We start from the raw sequence: 18,912 nt of genomic DNA on the forward strand, positions 1-18,912 counted from the left end.
AATCAATTGTGACATCTTCCCTTAGCGTGGCTGAGTGACGTGGAAAGTCAAAACCTGTTGTAGAGCTCTGGTGTTGTCAGAACATGCCTTCTTACGTGCCGTGATCAGAATCTCAGTAGTGTAGGGCCGTATGGACAGCCATACGGGGTCGGACCAAAACCCCACCTACCAGACAGAAAAAGTTATCTGCGAGAGAGCCAGTAAGCAGGGCTAATGGTTATTGATGTTTTCCTGAGGCCCTGACACTTGCAGCTCAAGAATTTACTGAGCTTCTTTGCGTGTAGGAATCTTTAGTGATTTTTTTTCTTTTCTTTTGTGAACTTGCATGTAAACTTCTAGGATCAGACTGTGTGCTTTGGCAAGGAGTTGTGCAGCTCACGTTCCCATCACTTGAACCCTGATCTTAATTTTGGGCCTGGCTACAACTCTGACTTTATTTGGTGCCTATAACTCCTACGCTGGAAAAGTTAATGTGTAAATGACCCCTACGTACCTTGTCCTTGCTACTTGTGTCCTCTCTTGTGTTCTTTTGTCTCCTTTTCTCTCGTTATCTGCAATTTGGTAGATTAACACTAATGAGATCATGGCTCCCGTAAGATACAGGATGTTAAGGAAGACTTTACATATATCAATTTTATGTAGATATATTACCATCTGAATAAGTCATGGGGATTGTGGCTGTTGTGCAGATGAAATTGCTTATTGTTTTTCAGTAGTTTATTATACTAATAATACTTCGTTACCATGTTTATCATGGTAATAATGTTACAACAATGTGACAGTACTAGATGATTCATGGAAAGAAGTTAGTACTGGAGCACACAACCCGTTGAATGTTTGGCATCAACTGTCAGTTTTCGCACTTGCCAGCGAAGCAGCTAAAATAAGGAATATAAATACTACTACATCCTTAAAAGCGATCCTGCAACAGCCTAATGCAAAATGAATCAGGGAGTTCTCATGTATGTTTCTGACAGCTGATCGCATCTCCAGTTTTCACTCAAAGCCCTTGATGAGTACTTCAAAGCTTCTCACGGTTTCGCTGAACAGTGTAAAATCTTTGTAGCTTGTTATTGCATAATTTGCTCCAGCGAGCTATGGCTGTTATGTACTTCTGCATTTGCTGTTTGCCTGTTTAAAGAATCTCTTCCTGTTAAATTTCCTCCTTAAAAAATTATCAAGCCAAGTCAAAACAGCTTCAGCACCCTGCATGGAAATTTATTTTCACACCACTGTGAACTCTCGTTTCCAGAGTTGTTCTGCCTCTTGAGCTGCTGTACGTCCCAGCTCTTGCCAAGGCTGCTTGAATGCTTACGGTTTGTAAGCTTAGTCAGGAAGAGCTGTGCAAATAAACTAAGGACTGGCGCCTGCTTATGAAAGTTGCTGAGCAGAAGTGAAGGCAGTCGGTGAAGGAATTCGTTAGGGGAACGTGTTTGTGCCATTTACCCAAACATCGTCAGTGTTGTTCCTGGCTCATTGAGTTTCTCAACTTTACTTTCTGGGTGCGTTACTAAGTGTGAGTTGGGGTAAAGCAAACATCTGCACCCGTGCTTGTCAAATTCTGTCTGTGTGTGCAGAAGTGCCGGGGCTGGATGAGCTCTTGATTTAAAGAGCCATGCGGTGTCTGTGAAGGGATGGGTGAGCACAGGGAAGAGAAAACAGCCAAATGAACTTGAGAAAAATAAGTGAACCCAAGCAAGAAGGTGTAAGAGCAGAAGATTCAAGTGTATGCAGCAGTAATTGTATCTAATGCTGCAATTTATGGCATTTTTGTACGCTTTGAATATCACAGTTGGCTTCAAGAGCGAGAACAGTTTTCCTCTATTCAGGAATTGTTATACAAGGTTTTTGTTTGCCGACCCTTGCAACTTTAATTTACTGACCGGAGAGGTTGATAATGTGTGCAGTTTGTGTGCTAGCTAGCTGAAGACGTGACTTCCTAAAATTGCAGAGGATGTAAACTTTTCAAACCATGGAAATGTGAAAAAAGAAAAGTCGCTATAGCAACTCTATAAGAAAAGTGTACATCTTCGCAAGCTTTTTAGTCAAAACAGTAAGTTTGAAACCTTGCTTATCCAAAGGCTTAGACATTTGCTGCAGCAATTGATTTTCATGGGTAGTACATAGTTGGCTGTTAGAAAGTTCTGGAAATGTCCAAAAGGTGGGATAACCAGAGGGGCTTTTACTTGGCTTTTTCTTAAACTTGGGAGTGAGTGGAGTGACGGACCGTGTAGTTTCTGGAGGTCAGTTAAGGAGTGGGTATAACCTATGAATTAGGTTTGGATTCACGAACTTTTCAAGTGACTAAAAGCTTAGGGGAATATCTTCACAATTTATAGAAATGGAATATGTTTGCGAAGTGTTTCTGCTCACTGCCTGCCTGCAGCACAACTCCAGAGTGCATCGATGGGCTCAGATCTAAGGCCATACGATGCCTCAGACCCTGGCGTTTGGCAGGGCTGAAGGGCTGTGAGCCAAAGGTTTGGACCTGCTCGGAGGAAGCAGTTTTCCTGAACGAGTTATTTGTTGAATGGGGGGAACCTCCTAGAGGACAACTGGCACCTTTAATTAAGTGCTGCGCTTCGGCGAGAACAGAGACCTGCAGCAGGAGGCCCGGCTTCAGGAGCCGGAGAAAAATCTGCTTAGAAAGAGCCGTTTGCAAGATGGGAGGAGTATTCTGCACTGCTTCACACTTAGCACAGAAAGTGTTTCGGAGGGAAGAAACTGAAGCAGTATGTGCACATTTCTTCTGCCAGCTGATGTAATTACCTTGCAGACTTCGGCAGAGCTGGACATAATTTAAGTGTTTGTACAGAACCACGGATGTAATGCCATGGTAACAGTCACGTCGGGTGTTAAAGGGTCAGTAGTGGTGCAAATAGGAAGTAGAGGGGTCCCTGCGTGCAGTAAATGTAATAGATGTGCAAGTGTCAGTTTCACTGTACGTGCACTGATGGAGTGCATCATGTGCGTTGTCAAAATGTTGTCTGTATGAATAACTTCATAGCTGTTCAGGTTCTGCATCTCTTGCTTAGTGCAGAGCTCGCATAGCATGCGTTCTGTTTGAGTGACAAATTTATTGTCAGTTTTATGGTTTCCAGAAGAAAGCAAAGAAATTCTATTTAAACGCACGCTTTGTAATTTTGGTTTAAGTTGTAATGTGTGTGGAAACAATGTTTATAGGTCCTATACATCAGTAAATATGCATTTATGACTATATAAAAAACCAATCTCCAATTTCTGTATTAATATTGACGTGGGACATTCAAGTACTGCAATTTTTGTAGCGTGTAATTTCGCTCTCAGGAGATGGATGTGGAGCGATCACTGGCACACAAACTGTTGAAGAAAAGCTTTTCATGCTTGACATTTTCTAGAAGCCTAAATTAAGTTGCCATTGTCCTGCTTGTTGAAGCAGGGGGAAGGGACATTAATTATCTGCAGGAGATGAAGAATAACTTTTAATTACAGAGCCTAATCTATGACAGGACTGAGTGTAATTAAAAAAAAAAATATCTCCCTGCGAACTCATAATCTTGTCTTTTCTTCCTTTCTAACCAGTTACCACTTGGCCCAAGACAACGGACGTAAACTTATCCAACTCCTTAAATGGTTTGAGCTTGATGGGAATTCTGGACGCAAGAGTTGGCGGCGGTATCCAGGGTCTTCAAAACTTGAATTCAAGGGCCCCAAGATCTCTCTCGTTGCCTGAGTACGGACCTGGTCAGCCCTCCAGTGCTTTAGAAGATTGTCATAGCCTTAAATCCGTGGATTCTGGTATTCCAACTCTAGAAATAGGAAATCCAGAGCCTGTTCACTGCAGTGTGTTAAATGGGAAGAGAAAGCAGTCAGAACCTGAGATTGTGCCTGACAGAGCTTTCCAGAGCGCGTGCACGCTGCCGTCTTATGTGCCTCCACCTTCTCTGACGTCTGAACACGATCACGCTGTGCGAAAATCGTCTACTTTTCCGAGAACTGGGTATGACACCGTCAAACTTTATAGCCCAACTTCAAAAACTCTGAATCGAAGCGATGATATCTCTGTCTGTAGTGTTTCCAGTCTTAGCACAGAACTGTCAACGACTTTATCTGTTAGCAACGAAGACATTTTGGACTTCGTGGTCACAAGCAGTTCAAGTGCGATTGTGACTCTTGAGACTGACGAAGCGCACTTCTCGGATGTTACCCTGAATTCCACTAAAGAGACCAACGATCAGAGTCAGCAGGAGTGCTGCCAAGAGACAGACGTGGACAGCAAGCGAAAAATACTGGGACCTTTCACGAACTTCTTTGCCAGGTAATGTTTCTGTAAAACACGTTGATCTTAACAGTGAGAGTAAACGAGACCATAGGAGAAATGTTCTGTATATTTTACTCTGAAAGAGAAAATAGCTTGCTATTTTAGTGTAAAATGGCATTATGAACATAATCGGTCTGGTCTGAATAAGTGGGCCGATATTGCCTACTAAGGGTTTGAATCCTGCTCTGTATTATCTTTAGGTTGTATGGAGGAATTTTAAATCTTCGTAAAAGATTCTTTCTGTCTTACAGAAAAAGGGTTTGCTTCCAGGCTTCTCCAGTGATGCCTTCAGTGTTTTGGCCAAGATCCTTAACCTCATGTTCCATAAATAAATATAGGTAGGGTACATACCTGTTTGGAAGAGCTTTGACATCTGAGGGTTCATAGGTGGTCTAGTCGTGATGGAGCGTTTTACTGATGAATGCATGAAGTTTAAAACACGAATGCTTGTCAGACTTCCTGACTGCTATGATTCTTCCCAACCTCAATGGCAGTTTTGTTAATACCCTGTTTCCTTCGGTTTGGTGTGGCATGGGAACACCTGATGGGGAATTTTGGCACTCAGTTGTTGAAATAAGATCATTTACTGCTCAAAGCAGGTACATGACATCTTCTAAAAGTGGATTTAGTATGAATGATGAAGTGTGTTAAATGCAGATGCTCCTTAGGTAAGTCAAAATGGTGATTCAGGAAAAGGACCGTTCTGCTTTTTTTTTTTCCTGTTTAAGGCCTTGTAAATGCCTCTTATTTTTAGGACGTAATGTCTGAAGTATGTTATATTTCAGAGGAATGATTCCAGAAGTAAACTGAAGACATTAAGCAGTGTTGGCTGTACCTAACTGAAGAAAATGTGTTCAAAACAGGTTAATCTCTTTTTACTCAAACTTGTTTTTTGCATGAGACGAAGAGGTGATAAAATGCTTACAGAATTGGCAAACGTCATTCTTTGAAAGGCTGCCTTAATTGCAAAGCTCAAGAGAAGCAGTTCCTTCAGATTCACTAAAACTGGCTGAAGCTGTCATTGATTTTCATGCTTAGGTTCAAGTTACAGTAGAAATGCCTGCAGCGAACTCCACTTACCAGTCCTGTTTGAGGTGTTAAAGCTTTTGCAGACCTCTGTCTGTGTGTTGCCATGGGACCAGACTCAATTCTGAAGCAAGAGGTTTCTTGGCACTTCAGAGTGTGAACTTTTGTTACCCGTTCTGGTAGCACAGCTGCTAACTCTAACAAATGCTGTCCTTCAGCCTGGAGGGAGCGCCGCGGAACGGCAACACGTAGGCCCTGCCTGAAGGAGGACGTGTAACCGCTTCCCAACCTTTTCCATCCAAGAAAATAAAACCATCTGTCCAAATGCTGTTCTGCTGTGCTCTCCAGTGGTGCTACAGAAGCAGTGGTACTCACTAGACTGAGCTTTTTAACCTGAATGTTTTCAGGTGCATTGAATTTCAGAGAACAAAGGACATCCTTATTACCTTATAAATGGGGAGCAGGTCATCTTGGCCACCAGGTGATGTCAGCAGGAGAATATGAGGCTTAAGTTCAAACTAGGTTATCAGCTTTGAAGTTCCAGCTGCTCTCTTTGTAACCTGACCTTTAATATCCTTCCCTTTAACACCTGCTTTCTGCCCTGTTTCCAAAACAGGGCTGCTCGCTGTCTGTACTTGTACTCCACATACCTGGATGCTATGCATCCGTTCTCTTAGGTCATGCAAACCGGTGGCGTTTCACAGGTGTTGAACAACCAGGGGACTCCTGAGTGTCCTCTTGCCCCGCAGGGAGTGCTAAATACAGCTTATGTTGTCTACATCGTTAAGGACTAAAGCATGCTGTTGCTAGTTTTTCTGGTATTTGCAACCTGCCGCCTGCGTGGCTGTCCTTGTACCCTCTAATGATCTTTGCAGTTCCTGTGGCTGCTGTTACACTCCTCGCCTTCCTGAGCTGAACAGACGCTTGGGTAGATGAACTCGGCGGGCTTCCCTCCAAGCTGAGTGTCCCGGCTTTGTGTATGGTGTTGGGGGAGGAGGCGGCATTTGGAGTGGTATCTGGAACGAGCACTTTGCTGAGAAATGAGCCGCTTGGAGTAGTTTGTAAAAATAAAAAAATAAAAAATAAAAAAAAAATGCTGAGGTGACCGGTGTAAACCAAGTCCCTGAGAGGAGCATGGTTTCAGCACCTGGCTTTGTGCTGAAAGGACAAAGTGAGCATTAAACATCTAAACCTTCCCTTTCAGAAACCAAGGATGAACTTATGGCAGGAGAAAGCGAAACTGTTCTGGCCTTGCTCAGTGCACACTCACATGCAGGGTGGACGAACAGGCACTGGGGGCTTGGATGCAGCCTTTCCACCTTCCAGCAGCCTGACCGTGGAGCACAAGGGAGGCGTTCTTAGCCTTCTTCGGCAGGTTTGGGTCTCTGGGGGTTCTCCTGCACGATGGGATGCGGATTTGAACTGCTGTGGGCTGCGATGAGTCAGCTGAGGTTTTGCTCAAGTTGTTGACATTCGGTAAAAGGAGAAACCTCACTTCTTGAAACAGCAGCTGTGCTTGTGTTGAACCCTGTCTGTCAGCTGAGCGTGTGTTGGGTTCTCCAAACTTGTCGAGACAGAAGTTGCACTGGATATGTCAGTTAAGAGTTGTTGCTGCCAGTAGACATAGTAGTGACAAAAAAAAATTAGATGCCTCCAGTGCTTGGTCACATGTATTGAAGGAGCTTACATGTCACTGAAGGTTAAATCTTCCGCAGGATCAAGAAAATGCATAGGGGAGCATCTTCTTTAGGATGTAACGTTCTCTCTTAGCACTCTGTAGATCTGTTTTTCCCTGTGTATGTGTGTTTGCACATGCAGTGCATATGAGGTGGTGTGCTCCCCATCAGCTGTGTAGTATTGGTCCTGTTAGGAAGCATCGGTGCTTGCTTGAGGCAGTGGTTGGAAATTAAGCTACAGTGGAGATGGAGGCCAGGAGAGCCCAACTGGTTGCCCATTGATCCTGGCACCGCTGACGGCACTGGAAAAGGAGCGTGCCTGCCCTACCTGCTTAAGCACTGCGATGGAGAAAGTTTCCTGGACTTCTCCTGAGCCTCAGTGCTGTCTCTTCACCATTTTGGACTTTGACAGGTCTGGCGATTTCCTCGGGTTGTTACATGCCTCTTTGGGTGGGGCAGGAAGATGCAATGAAAGAGAGGCAGCGTTCCTGCTTGTCCACACACAGTCCTCCTGAAAGAGCCTACGGCATCCCAGGTACCAGCTGGGTGCGCCTGTAGCGGTTGTCATTAGGCTCCAGGTTAGTACGTGAGGAAGCATTACGGCTGCTTTCCAAAGCAATAATCCTGACTACTGGCAAAGAAACCTGACATCTTGGTTGTTTTCAAGTCGTGTGTACTTGGATCAGCCCTGTAAGGCCAGGGGTCCTTTGCATAAAGCATGAGTTTGAATTCGTTTCCTTAATTTGAATATATGTAGGAACTTGGTTTGAGAAACGGCGTTAAGAAATAATTGGCTGGGGGACTGAGGAGTCAGTGCCTTGCCTGTGCCTTTGCCCTGGTGACCCACGGGAGCGCAGGTTAATGAATTCCACCTTTGGACTTGGCTGCGGTACAGCACTGCTGAAACAGGCTTTTAAAAGGCTCGCTTTTAAAGCAGCTTTGAGTCAGGACCATTGTGATTTTACTGCACAAGTTCTGCTTTTCATTCCTCATTTTGGAGAGTGAGGATGAGGCTCTTTATAGCTACACGCGGAGTTTTTGTAGGACTCTGGTTAACTGATAAGCCATGCAGCTCCTTTTTAAGGGAATGCAGGAATCCTAACTCTTGGCTTAGTCCGCTGCTGTGAATATTCTGTTATTCCTGGAACCTGGATCCTCTTTCTTTTCAGGCCGTTCCTAGAAGTTTTTGATCCAAATGTTCTAAGAAGCAGGATCTCAGGAAACATTTTGCAGAGAACAGGGACTATACAAAAAGAGCTTTCAGGAATATTATGTTTTACTATTTTCAAAGAATTTCTGTGTTTCTGAGAGAGAATTTCTGAAGCAGTATTGGCATTATATCCCATACACAGGAGCACAAACTTGTGGCCTTACTTGTAGTCTGTGAAGAAAAAGGGCTTAAGTTTCAAAACAGTAAGTACTGGTTTCATCATTAAGTCTAAAATCTTGTGAATTTTATACATCTCATATGCACACATGTTTTGAGGTGACTAGTCGCGTAATTGGGAGCTCTAAACCTGAGGAACTGGGTCCATTAATACCATAGATAAGTCCCCTGTGTTAAGGAGTAGGACCCTTTCATAATGCCATTTCTTGTTTTTTTAATGAGAGCACCGCATGTGGTGCATCTCGAATTTCAATGTTAAAAGGAAGGCAGAGCAACAAGGACCATTGTAGATAGTGTTGGTTGCCCACTTTCATCTTTCCAAAAAAAAAAAAAAAAAAAGAATTCACTGACCACAGAAGATAAGAGAAAAAGTATGAAAATAATTATGGTTGAGTAATCTGAACTTTTAAACGTTACATGTGGTGTTGTCTCCTCTTCTGGACGTGTTTTGTGTTCAGTGAAGACTCTTAGACTGGAGGTTGTTCAGGAGGAGACCATCTGAGAAGCAGCACTGAAGCGCGTAGGAGGAGGAACAGAAGGAACTGGCGGGGAAGGATGTGTGTACGCAGCTTTTAAATACAAATGCACAGAAAATCGCTGAGCTGCAGGTAGAGCTGCCCAGAAGTTGCGAGGAGGAACTGCAGAAACCTGGCTCAGGATGGGGAAAGCCTGCGCGGGCAGACGGCACCGTGCTGCAGGCTGGGGCTTGCCGGTGCTGAGATCTGCCTGGCCTCGGGGGCTTGCCCTTCTGCTGGAGGCAGCAGAGGACTTTGGTGGCAGTTCTGTCCCTCTCCGCTGCTTTCTCTGGGTGCCTTCTGAGCTAACTGGTGTCAGTGATGGGGATCTGAAAAGGCTGCGAGGAGATTGTCGGGAGAGAAGGCAGCAAAGTGTCAGGTACTGCAGCCTTCGCTGTTGGTGTTGGGTGCCCCTTACTTGGAAGCTGCTTTGTCTGCATGACACAAAATACTAGGGGTCCACCCCTAGCCTGTATTTACTCTTGTATCTCTAGAACAAACAAGTTACAGAATTGTCCTGAAATAAACGCTCTTAAAGTGAATCTTTTGTAGGTGCAAAGTTGGAGTTCTACAGTGATAACTTTTCCTTTTGATAAGGAAGGCTGAAACCTGTTGAAAATTGTGTGGTACAGTTTTCAGAACTCCAGTCCTCTAATGCACTGCGTGCAGTTAGGAACTTTGTCGTGTGGCCTGTTTTCCACGAGGCGTTGAACTTAAACTGTCCACATTAATTTTAATCCTTTTTTTTTTTCCTCTTTATGCATGCAGTAACACAACTTCCATTTAGACTTACTGTTCTATTACTCCTCCTTTAAATTTTGCATTAAACCTGACCTGAGGGGCTGTTCTTCAGAATAAATGCAAGTTGCTTTTGGAGATAACATCTTATTTATTTGAACTCCTGTTTGTGAGAAAGCATTTTCAGATATTCAGCAGCAAAACTAAGAGGCTTGCTGATGCCCTTTGTTCATTATGGAAGTTAAATGAAAATCTGCACAGCGGTGCTTTGGTGGATTGTTGTTCTTACTTCCCAGTAATGGCACAATAAGCGAGGACTTAGTGCCATCCAATTATTATTTAAGATAAAGTCAAATGGGAATATTTTCTTTTTCAGTGGCTGGTGGGAAGAATTACAAAAATCTCACACCAGCTAGCAGTTTGTAGCATATGAGTTTCATGTCACTTGTAGCATTCAGCTCTAATGTTTTTTTTACTCCTTGTCCTTTTTCTCTGTGTAAGGCCGCCTTTCTGAACTCCTCCAGTTGTGCAGTTCTACATGTTTGTTTTTGAATAGAAAGAGTGAGAATTAGGTTCATTTCGGTAGACGTATACAAGACTCGAGGAACAAATTCAGATGGATGGAAGAAGTCTGCTTTCGTTTTGATTCTTTGTCTATGGGAATGGTTTGTGAATCAGTGAGTTGGATGGACTTTGTATCTTCAAGCTGCTCTGCATGAACTTTCCTCGTGTTTCCCTGTGTTAAAGGAGCTGTAAGGACTGGAAGTGACCGAGCTTCGGGGAAGGAGACTCTCAGCACAGTCACTGCCATGTGACACTCCCAGCTATCTAATCAAAATAACATTTAATGTTCAGCTGACTTTTTGTTTCCTCACTTCCTTATCGGTAATGTCAACTGTTGTAAGTTACCACAAATTTAGAAATCATTAAAGAAAAAACAAACACAACATTACTCTGAATTTAAAGAGTACTTAATTTGGGGACAACATTGCAAGGGAATGTTACGTGTATGCTTAGATTCTGAAAAATGCGGTAAGTGAGGTGAAATTAGATGGAATAGGTGTCTACTGAGAACTTTCCTTTCAAAATAGTTAAGGGGGGATAACTGAATAACTAGTTTTTGAATACTGTTTCCCTTCCATTACCAGTGCTACGTATTCTGTGGGAAATTTGGAGTCAGCATTTGCTTTTAAATATCTTAAGGCTAAACAAGAAATGTTGTTTAACAAAATTCTGTGGATGGATGGAGGGTTTTTTTTGACAGAAATAGTATATGGAGACTGTGGGCTTTCTGGGGCAGGGATAGGTGGTGTTAATGCCTTGCTCTGGGTAGTCTGAGTTCTGTTAAATACTGAGTTTGCTGACACGGCAAACCAAGAAAAAGAATGTGAATTTTTATTTGTGAACTGTTGGTCTCAGTTCAGGCATTATTACATTGATGCTTTAAGGAGGTATCCATACTAAGCATCTCTACGTAGTTATTAAGGAAAGTACCTCAAAAGTTTTCAAGCTATGCTGTAAGAACAATATCTAAAAAATACAGTAGATAAATCATAATTCACACCTTGTCCCGACAGCTGACAGGATAAATGCAAGACCTGGGTACCAACCAAGAGGTAAGACAGTGTATTTACGTAGTGCTCAGACTTCCAATTCCTGAGCTGTAGCACTTCCAAAACAGAACCACAGAGCAGTTTAGGTCCAAAGGGACTTCTGGAGCCCCCTGGTGTAACCTCCTGCTCGGCGCAGGGCTGACTTCTGCAGCAGCTCGTGCTGCTCAGAGCCTTGTCCTGCAGCTGTGAGTAGGTTTGACCCTAGAGTTACCACAGCCTGTTGGAGTATGTGGGCCAGGATTTAGCTACTACCACTGTGTTTTTTCTTTTCTTTTGTCCAGATGGAGTTTACCTTGCAGCAACTTGCTATGTTGCCTGTGTGCATCTCAGAGAATGGTCATCCAGGCTGAACAAACCACCTCTCAGCATCCCTGTTTGTGTCTTGTAGGCTTCAGCACTCAGCAATCAAAGGGGTCATCCGCTGGACTTTCTCCAGATACTGATCTGTGTTTTAGTTCAGGGCCCCCAAACTGGATGCGGATATTCTCATGGATAACAAGCAGAGCTCTTAATCATTTTTCCTCTTCATCTGCTAACAGAACCCAGTCTGCATTCAGTCTTCGCTGCTGAGAGGTCTTACTGCTGACTCAGGTTCACCTTCTTGCTTAGGGTGGTATTTAGTGTATTCATTCAGGTTTTGATTTGTGTGGTAATAGTACTTTAGATCAATGATGCAATCTGCTTTCAGTCTCTGGGAATAGAAGTTTGGGTTATTCTGGTAACATTGGAATACCTGGGAATTTTGCCAACTAGAAAAGAACCATTACGTGTAGTTGATTGAATTGAATAGTTTGAACTTGGACCCGAATGTTGCTTCTGTATGGGAGTCCCAACTTGCAGAAGCTGTTTCTGAGAAGTCCCCAGAATTTGCCTGGTAAATTAGCACTGCACGTCATCCATGTGAAAAATAGTCCTTGGTTTGCTACAGCCGGTCTTTACTGCTAAGCATTCAGGATTAGCCTCACTTACCTTTTCTCGTCTTCAACACTTGAGTACACGCAGCTCTGCTTTGTGTCCTTCTGAACTGAGGGGTACCCTCTAAGAGAAAAAGGTAAACATAGGACATTGTAGTCCTCTTGATAGTTTAAACCCTCCTTTTCTTTTCTGGAGATCTAATAAGAGATTTCCAAATTACCCCGTTGCAAGCTTTCGCCTCTCATGCGGTGCAAACTTGAATTGTGTTACTGTCGCCCTCAATTTTTTTTTCAGACCTGCAGGTATCTGTTGCCGTATGAAAGGTCAGGTGCCGTTATTCTGGGTTCCTACTGAACAGACCAAGCACACTGGAGGGTTGGTGGTTGGAAAACTTCATTTATAAAATTTGATAGGGATTTCTTAAACATTTGTCAGGGAGGCCAACTTCTAGACTGCCTGGCTCTACTTCTGTTGGATTGTTTTGGTATCTGTGAGGTACATTTCTTCAAACACGGCTTTTGCATGTGATTTTGGAATCTTACTCAAAGCCTGACTTCTAACTTGTCAGAGATTCTTTACTGTAGCCAAAATACTTGGATATTTTGGGATGATGCTTTGTTTTTTGAAAAGTTCAGGTTTGCAAAACCTATTGTGACGGAATGGCAGTCTGTGGTTGGGAAGGTTGAATGTGAGAGCCAACAGCGATTGCCTCGAGTGAAGTATTCCCAGAAACCAGTGTTACCTGGTCATGGGTACCAGCTGCTGACCTACGTGCTCCTAAGAATGTAGATTTAGGGCCCCTTAGGGCCTTTTGAGTAGTTTTTTTATAAGATCTTTTTCTTCTGTCCTCCAGTTCCCTAGCCATCATGAGCTATGTGTATGAGTCTTGTTCCTCTGCTGATCAGGTAACCAAAATTGTTGTGATTAAAGTGTGTTGCTGATTTTTCAGAGTAGTTTTTTATTTTTTATTCCTCTGGAAGTTATTGAAGTGGCTAGAATGCAAGCTGCTAGAGGTGAGGATCTTTTTTTCCCCAATTAATTGAGGGTGAATTATGTAGGATATAATTAGCACAGAATACAAAAGGTTACTGAAAGATGAGAAGAAAACAAATACTAAACCTATTGCCTAAATTCCATAATGGTGTGAGAGTGTTTCCCAAACACTGTTAATTGAGTTTGTGCCATGCCTGGAAAGATGGCTGGGCATTTTTCCTCAGTCTGCAACAAACATTTAATAAAATTTCTCTTAATATATATTTTTGCTTCATAGGTGCTGTGCATGGCTTAAAATGCCCTGTTTCAATGTAGGTTTCTGGATGCCTTGTGGAATAACATCTTTGGAGACATCTCTTTTTACACTGTGCTTATGTGCTCAACATGTGGGTTTACCTAGCTCTCATGACCGGTATCTCCTTACTGTCCAGCTCTTTAGAGAGCCCGTTATGCACTCCGGTTTGACTGCCTTTGCGTAGACCAAGGGGCTCAAGACCTCAGTGCTCGTTGCACATTTAGTTTGGACTTATCAGGAAATTTCAGGATCTTCCTCCAAAATAAACTGAAGGAACGCTGGTTTGCCTCTGTTTCTTTCCTGCCTTTTAAGAACACGTGCAAGTCCGATACTCATTTGAAATTGTCTTTGAAGATAACTTTGTCCGACAAAGTCTGAACCTTCTGAACTTTCTTCACTGCTCTTATCTTTCATCTGCTTTCCTCGAGAGGCTGGTAAGTTCTTCCAGTTGTTCATTCACATGACTACTCTAATTGTCTTGTCTTCTGAAAATAACCTTCTTAATTGGAAGACTAATTGACGTCTGAACGTGAGCATGCTTTGTGAGAGCAGGAAATGTTGTATGCTTTTTTAACACTCATAACAAAAAGTTACTTGCTATTACAAATCATTTTGGGTAAAAGCTGGTAACAAGTAGCATCAGTGTGTGTGTGGGTTGGGTCAGTGTCTGCCTCTAGGTGATTCTCAGGCTTGTTTCTTTACAGCATCTGTCTTTAAGAGTAAGCAACCCATTAAAACACGAGTATACTTGCAAGTATAATCGCTATGCTAGGTCAGTGTTGAAGAAATCTGCCACAGAGCAGCACGTGCCATCTTCCTTTTCCTTTTGCTCCTAACAATTGTTCCGTGCTGAATGCCGGCGTGGTCTTTAGAAGTTCATCTCAGGAGCCACATGAAAATGTCACCAGCGAAACAGTTAAAAATCATCAATGTCAGATTTCCTGGAGACCCCTAAGCTCCTCTGCCCTTTTATTTCAGGCAACCGGTGTGTCTTGGAGTTCTGGGGAAAACACCTGTGTGTGCGCCTGGCAGGTGGCAGTGGATGTCCATGTGCCCACCTCGCTGGCTGCCCTTTGACCGCTGCCCGGCAGGATTCCTTGGCAGGAGCCAGGGAATCATTAAGGTTGGAAAAGACCTCCAAGATGGTCTGGTCCAACCATCCCCCTCCCACCAGTATCACCCACTACACCGTGTCCCTAAGCACCATGTCCAACAGTTCCTTGACTCTGGCAGCACTGAACCTCAGAGGTATTTCAGGGGGCCCAGTGCAGTTTGCCTGGCTAGAGAGGACTTCATGGAGTAGGTTTACAGCAGAGTCTGAGATCTGGGCCAGATTGGCAGCAGAAACCATGACAGCACTGTCTGTGCTCCTCTTAGTGGATAGGTTTGTATACTAAACTTGGGGAGAGGTGGGGAGGGGTGAATTTTTGGGAGGAGACTTGGTTACTAACCTTGAGTGGGATAAGCCACAGCTGAAACGGAGAAAATGGAATTCCTGAAAGCTTGTGGGACAGGGCTACAAACTCTTCCTGCAGCAGTAGCTGCTGGCAGTTGTGTGTGCAGACCTCCTGTCTTTTTAGAAAGAATTGGACAGAAATAGATAAACTCTCTGCTTTGGTAGTGATATTTAGAAACAAACTTTAAAAAGCCTTAATAGGCGCTGCGTGAATAAGTTCATCTGGGCCATTTGTTGGTGCCCCATCCCTGGAGGTGTTCAAGGCCAGGCGGGATGGGACTTTGGGCAACCTGGTCTGGTGGGAGGTGTCCTGCCATGGCAGGGGGCTGGAACTGGGTGGGCTTTAAGGTCCCTTCCAACCCAAACCACTGTGTGGTTGATGCGGTTCTAGCGTTTCTAATTTTTTTGATTGAGGCTTCAGTGTGACCATGACAGCAAAGGGGGCAACAAAAATGCTGGCACTGTATGAATGAGTAGTGTTATCTGTATGGCAGCTAGTAAGTAACTTTATCTCAGCAGTGCTTATAGAACCCCTGTGAAATGGTTCTCAGGTTTTACTCGAAAGTAAGGTTTTCCAGACACGGCTGAATGTAGCTGTTAGTATTTACCTTCCACCCTTCCCCACGAAAGAAGCAGCTGGGCAGGTCAGTCAGTATACAGCAGTGGTGCAGGATGGTCGTGGGGAAGAATTCTCTGTCTGTCTCTCTTGTATCGCAGGATGCTCCTTGTACGTATGTAAACGTTTACTCAGAAGTCAGAATTAAAATCTCTCCTGTCATCTCACCACAGCTCAATTAAAACAAGGTTAAACACTGATTTGGTGCCAAATAGTGTTTTTAAGGGAATGGTGCAAAAGTAATTTTGTATTTGAAATGTGACCTGTCCTTGGCTTTCCTAAAATAAGCAGCTGCAGACACTTAGTGTAAAATAGTTCACACATTGAATGGGAATGCAAATGAAACCCATGGCTCCACGGTAACGATGCAGCAGACGTGATGCATCATGTCAGATATTCCTGTTAATATCCCAGCTGTAAATCAGGATGGGGTGCTCTAGTGGCTGTGAAGAAGACAGTGAGACTGAGATAATCATCAGCATGAGATCTTCTTTCCAGGCATGTCAACCCTTTTTACATTTAAGATCTCTAATTAATTTGCGTCTTAGAACAATTTTAATTAATTTTTGAGATCTTTTACACTAGGATTTGTGATTTTTTTTTTTCCTTGGAGTGAAAATGGGGTTTCTAATTTTACTAATAAAGAATTTTTGTGACTTTGTCAATCTGCATTTTCCATTAGCTAGAATCTCATTAAACATACTGCATTTGGAGCTGAAGTTTTTGGTGAGTTATATTTGTGCAGGAGTGAGGCTGCTCAGGACTTTTAAATCTTAGGAGATAAGCACAGGAGGAAAAGAAATCCTTTTTGAGTTACAGTAGCAGACAAATGAAAGTTTTCGCTATGAATTATTTGTGCCGATATGTATGGCAAAAATCATCCCTTCCTTGCACTCAGGTGGTGGTTTTATCACGATCCTGTGGTGACGTTCTGATTTATTGCAAAGTTCTGCATACGTTGGACTACAGAACGTTTTATAGTATTTCTTTTTTCTCTAAGTTTTCTAAAATGAGCTGCAAAGGGGGCAGCATCCCTTCTGCTCCTCCCACCCCAGTTTGACTGCCATGTGGTTTACCTTTGCCTTGCTCCCGTCTGGGACAGATCAGGATTTACCACTGCTGGCTGTCCTCAGTCAAAAGAAGAGCAGGTTGTAGGTTACAGTTCTACTTCTGATTGTGCCAGTTTGCTGCTCCTGATAACGCTCTGTCTTTTGGAAGTTTGGGTGCTGCTTGGAGCTTGTGAAGAGTGCATGAAGAGCCTGGACACCAGCAAAACATCAGGACTTAGGTGTAGACAGAGAGCAGGGAAGCGACAAAAAGGCAGAGTAAAGAGTAAGTTGCTCTGTTCAGAGTGGGGAATGTGTGTTGACCATGCACGGTCCTTTCATTTCAATTTTTTTTAAATTAAAAAGAACTGGAAATCGCTGATGGTGTAAAGAGAGGAAGAGATGCCTGGTGCCCTGGAAATCGTGCAGACAGAGGGAACAGTGAGCTGAGCAAGTATCATGCCATCTGCTAGATGAGCAGTAGAAGAGATTACTTAGTAAGATGCTCCCTCTAAAGGGAAGAGAGATTGTATTAATGAATTGGTTCAAAGCAAGGATGTGAGATCAACTCTGTCTTAGAGCAGCACTTCCAGCTGAGGGTTGTTATACTTTATCATCCCAATTCATCTTTATTTTTGCTCTGAAGATAATGATGTATTGTAGCTTGCTGTCCTTCTTAAAATCCTTCAAAGGAGATGTGGAGGATTGTTGCTTGCGTAGACGTTTGCTAGAAACCTCTAGTGTAAGTAGATAGGGAAAGAAAATTGCCTGCTGGTCTTCTACTTGTCTTATTTTTCCAGTTCTAATGAACTGTGCTGAAAGCCTTTTTCTTGCCAAAGGGCATTTAAATGTGCACAGAGCTGTCGCACAGTTGTGGCTCTCACCTCTGTCCGATGCTGGAAGTTCGAGTTTTCTCTGCAGATGGTTTGTAGTCTTGAATTTAGTTTGTTTGCTTTGTAGGTAGTAACAACCTGAAAGAAAACCTGTTAGCAAGAACAACCAACCTGTCTTGTGTTGTCTATCATTTCTTGCCTGGAGTGGTTTTGGTGATGTTTTTTGTCATGCTTTCCTTCAAAATCTTTTTAATTTCAGATATTTTTTAGATCTTGCTTGAAATTTCTTCATTTTAAGTTAACAAAGAAACAAAAAACATGCGCAACCTCACATCTGTCTCTCCTTACGCTTTTTCTGTGGCAGCTGTCTCAAATGATCCTGTAAGTTCATCACCTCAGGCTGTCATGTATATGAACTTGGGGTGGGGTGAAGAGAGAGCTTTCTTTGAAGCTGTTGTTATGCCAGTCTGTTTTTCCCAGCGCTAGCAGTTGCAGCAGTAGCAGTGTAGCTGAATTTGCTGATTAACGCTCTAATTAGCTTATAAATCTTTAAGTAGCGTTAGAACTTGAACGATGAACTACTGGAGAGCGTCATAACTGCATTGTAGTTTTAGTTGTAGAGACAAAGCAAATCTTTGGTGTCGATCCAGTAATTTACCCCCAGAATTATGATTTCATGCTTTGGGGGGAAAAAAAAAGGTGGGGGGGATGTCATTAGGTTTGTGTTTCCCTGTCTGTTTCCCCTACATCTTTATCTGATTTTTTTTATTTTATGTCACAGGGTGGGGGAAGCTAAATTGGGTTTGTAGAAGTGTACAAACTCCTTAAACTCCTTACTCCTTAGCTTTGACATCAGCTCTTACTGCTTTGTGTGATTTCTGTACCTAAACACCTTGGTCGTATCTTTTAATATGATAATCTGTTCCTGGTTTGGGTTTCAAGGTAACCGTACCCTTGTGATATTGAAGCATGTGATCATTTGTGTAAATACAGGCATATTGAAGGATGGCAGCGCACCCTATCAACTTTATAAAATACATTTCGGTGCACTCTTGATGCTTGTGCCTTGATTGCTTTCCTCCTACTAAACATTTCTCCCGTATTCCTAGCTGTATTATCTCTGGTGGTGTATTTATGATACTGTTCGTGTTAGCTGATCCAAGGTGGCCGAGAAAAATAACTTCTTTTTGTCTGTATCTTTCCTGTTGCGGACTTGAGTTCAGCCCATTTAGAACATGATGTTCGATACAGTTTTATTTCCCAAACTGCCACGCTTTATGAATAAGAAACAATCTGTACTTGCAGGGGTCAGCCTGTTGGGCATTAAGGTGGTAATTGGAAGCGAGGAAAAACAGTAGTGCTAGACTGGAAGCATCTGTGCTAGGAAGGTGCTATAGCTGCGTGCGGATGGAAGTAGTGAAAAAGCTTTTGTCTCATCGGAGTAGTTTTATTTTCTGTTTAAATGGAGGAATGAAAACCTACACAGCTTGTTGGGGGGGGGGG

General features: G+C 43.1%; 1 protein-coding gene across 3 annotated transcripts in view; it reads left to right on the plus strand.

The window, feature by feature from the left end:
* Window positions 1-18,912, plus strand: part of TBC1D14 (TBC1 domain family member 14) — a 66,860-nt gene that overhangs the window by 1,904 nt on the left and 46,044 nt on the right. For all 3 annotated transcript variants that reach the window (XM_080592029.1, XM_080592027.1, XM_080592028.1), the window contains exon 2: window positions 3,562-4,297. In XM_080592029.1, the coding sequence (XP_080448155.1) occupies window positions 3,624-4,297 (674 nt within the window). In that variant the 5' untranslated portion in view covers window positions 3,562-3,623. The remainder of the gene's footprint in view (window positions 1-3,561; window positions 4,298-18,912) is intronic.

The sequence above is a fragment of the Anser brachyrhynchus genome (genome assembly GCF_964034855.1).
Source record: "Anser brachyrhynchus genome assembly, chromosome: 4".
In the NCBI taxonomy this organism is placed as follows: domain Eukaryota; kingdom Metazoa; phylum Chordata; class Aves; order Anseriformes; family Anatidae; genus Anser; species Anser brachyrhynchus.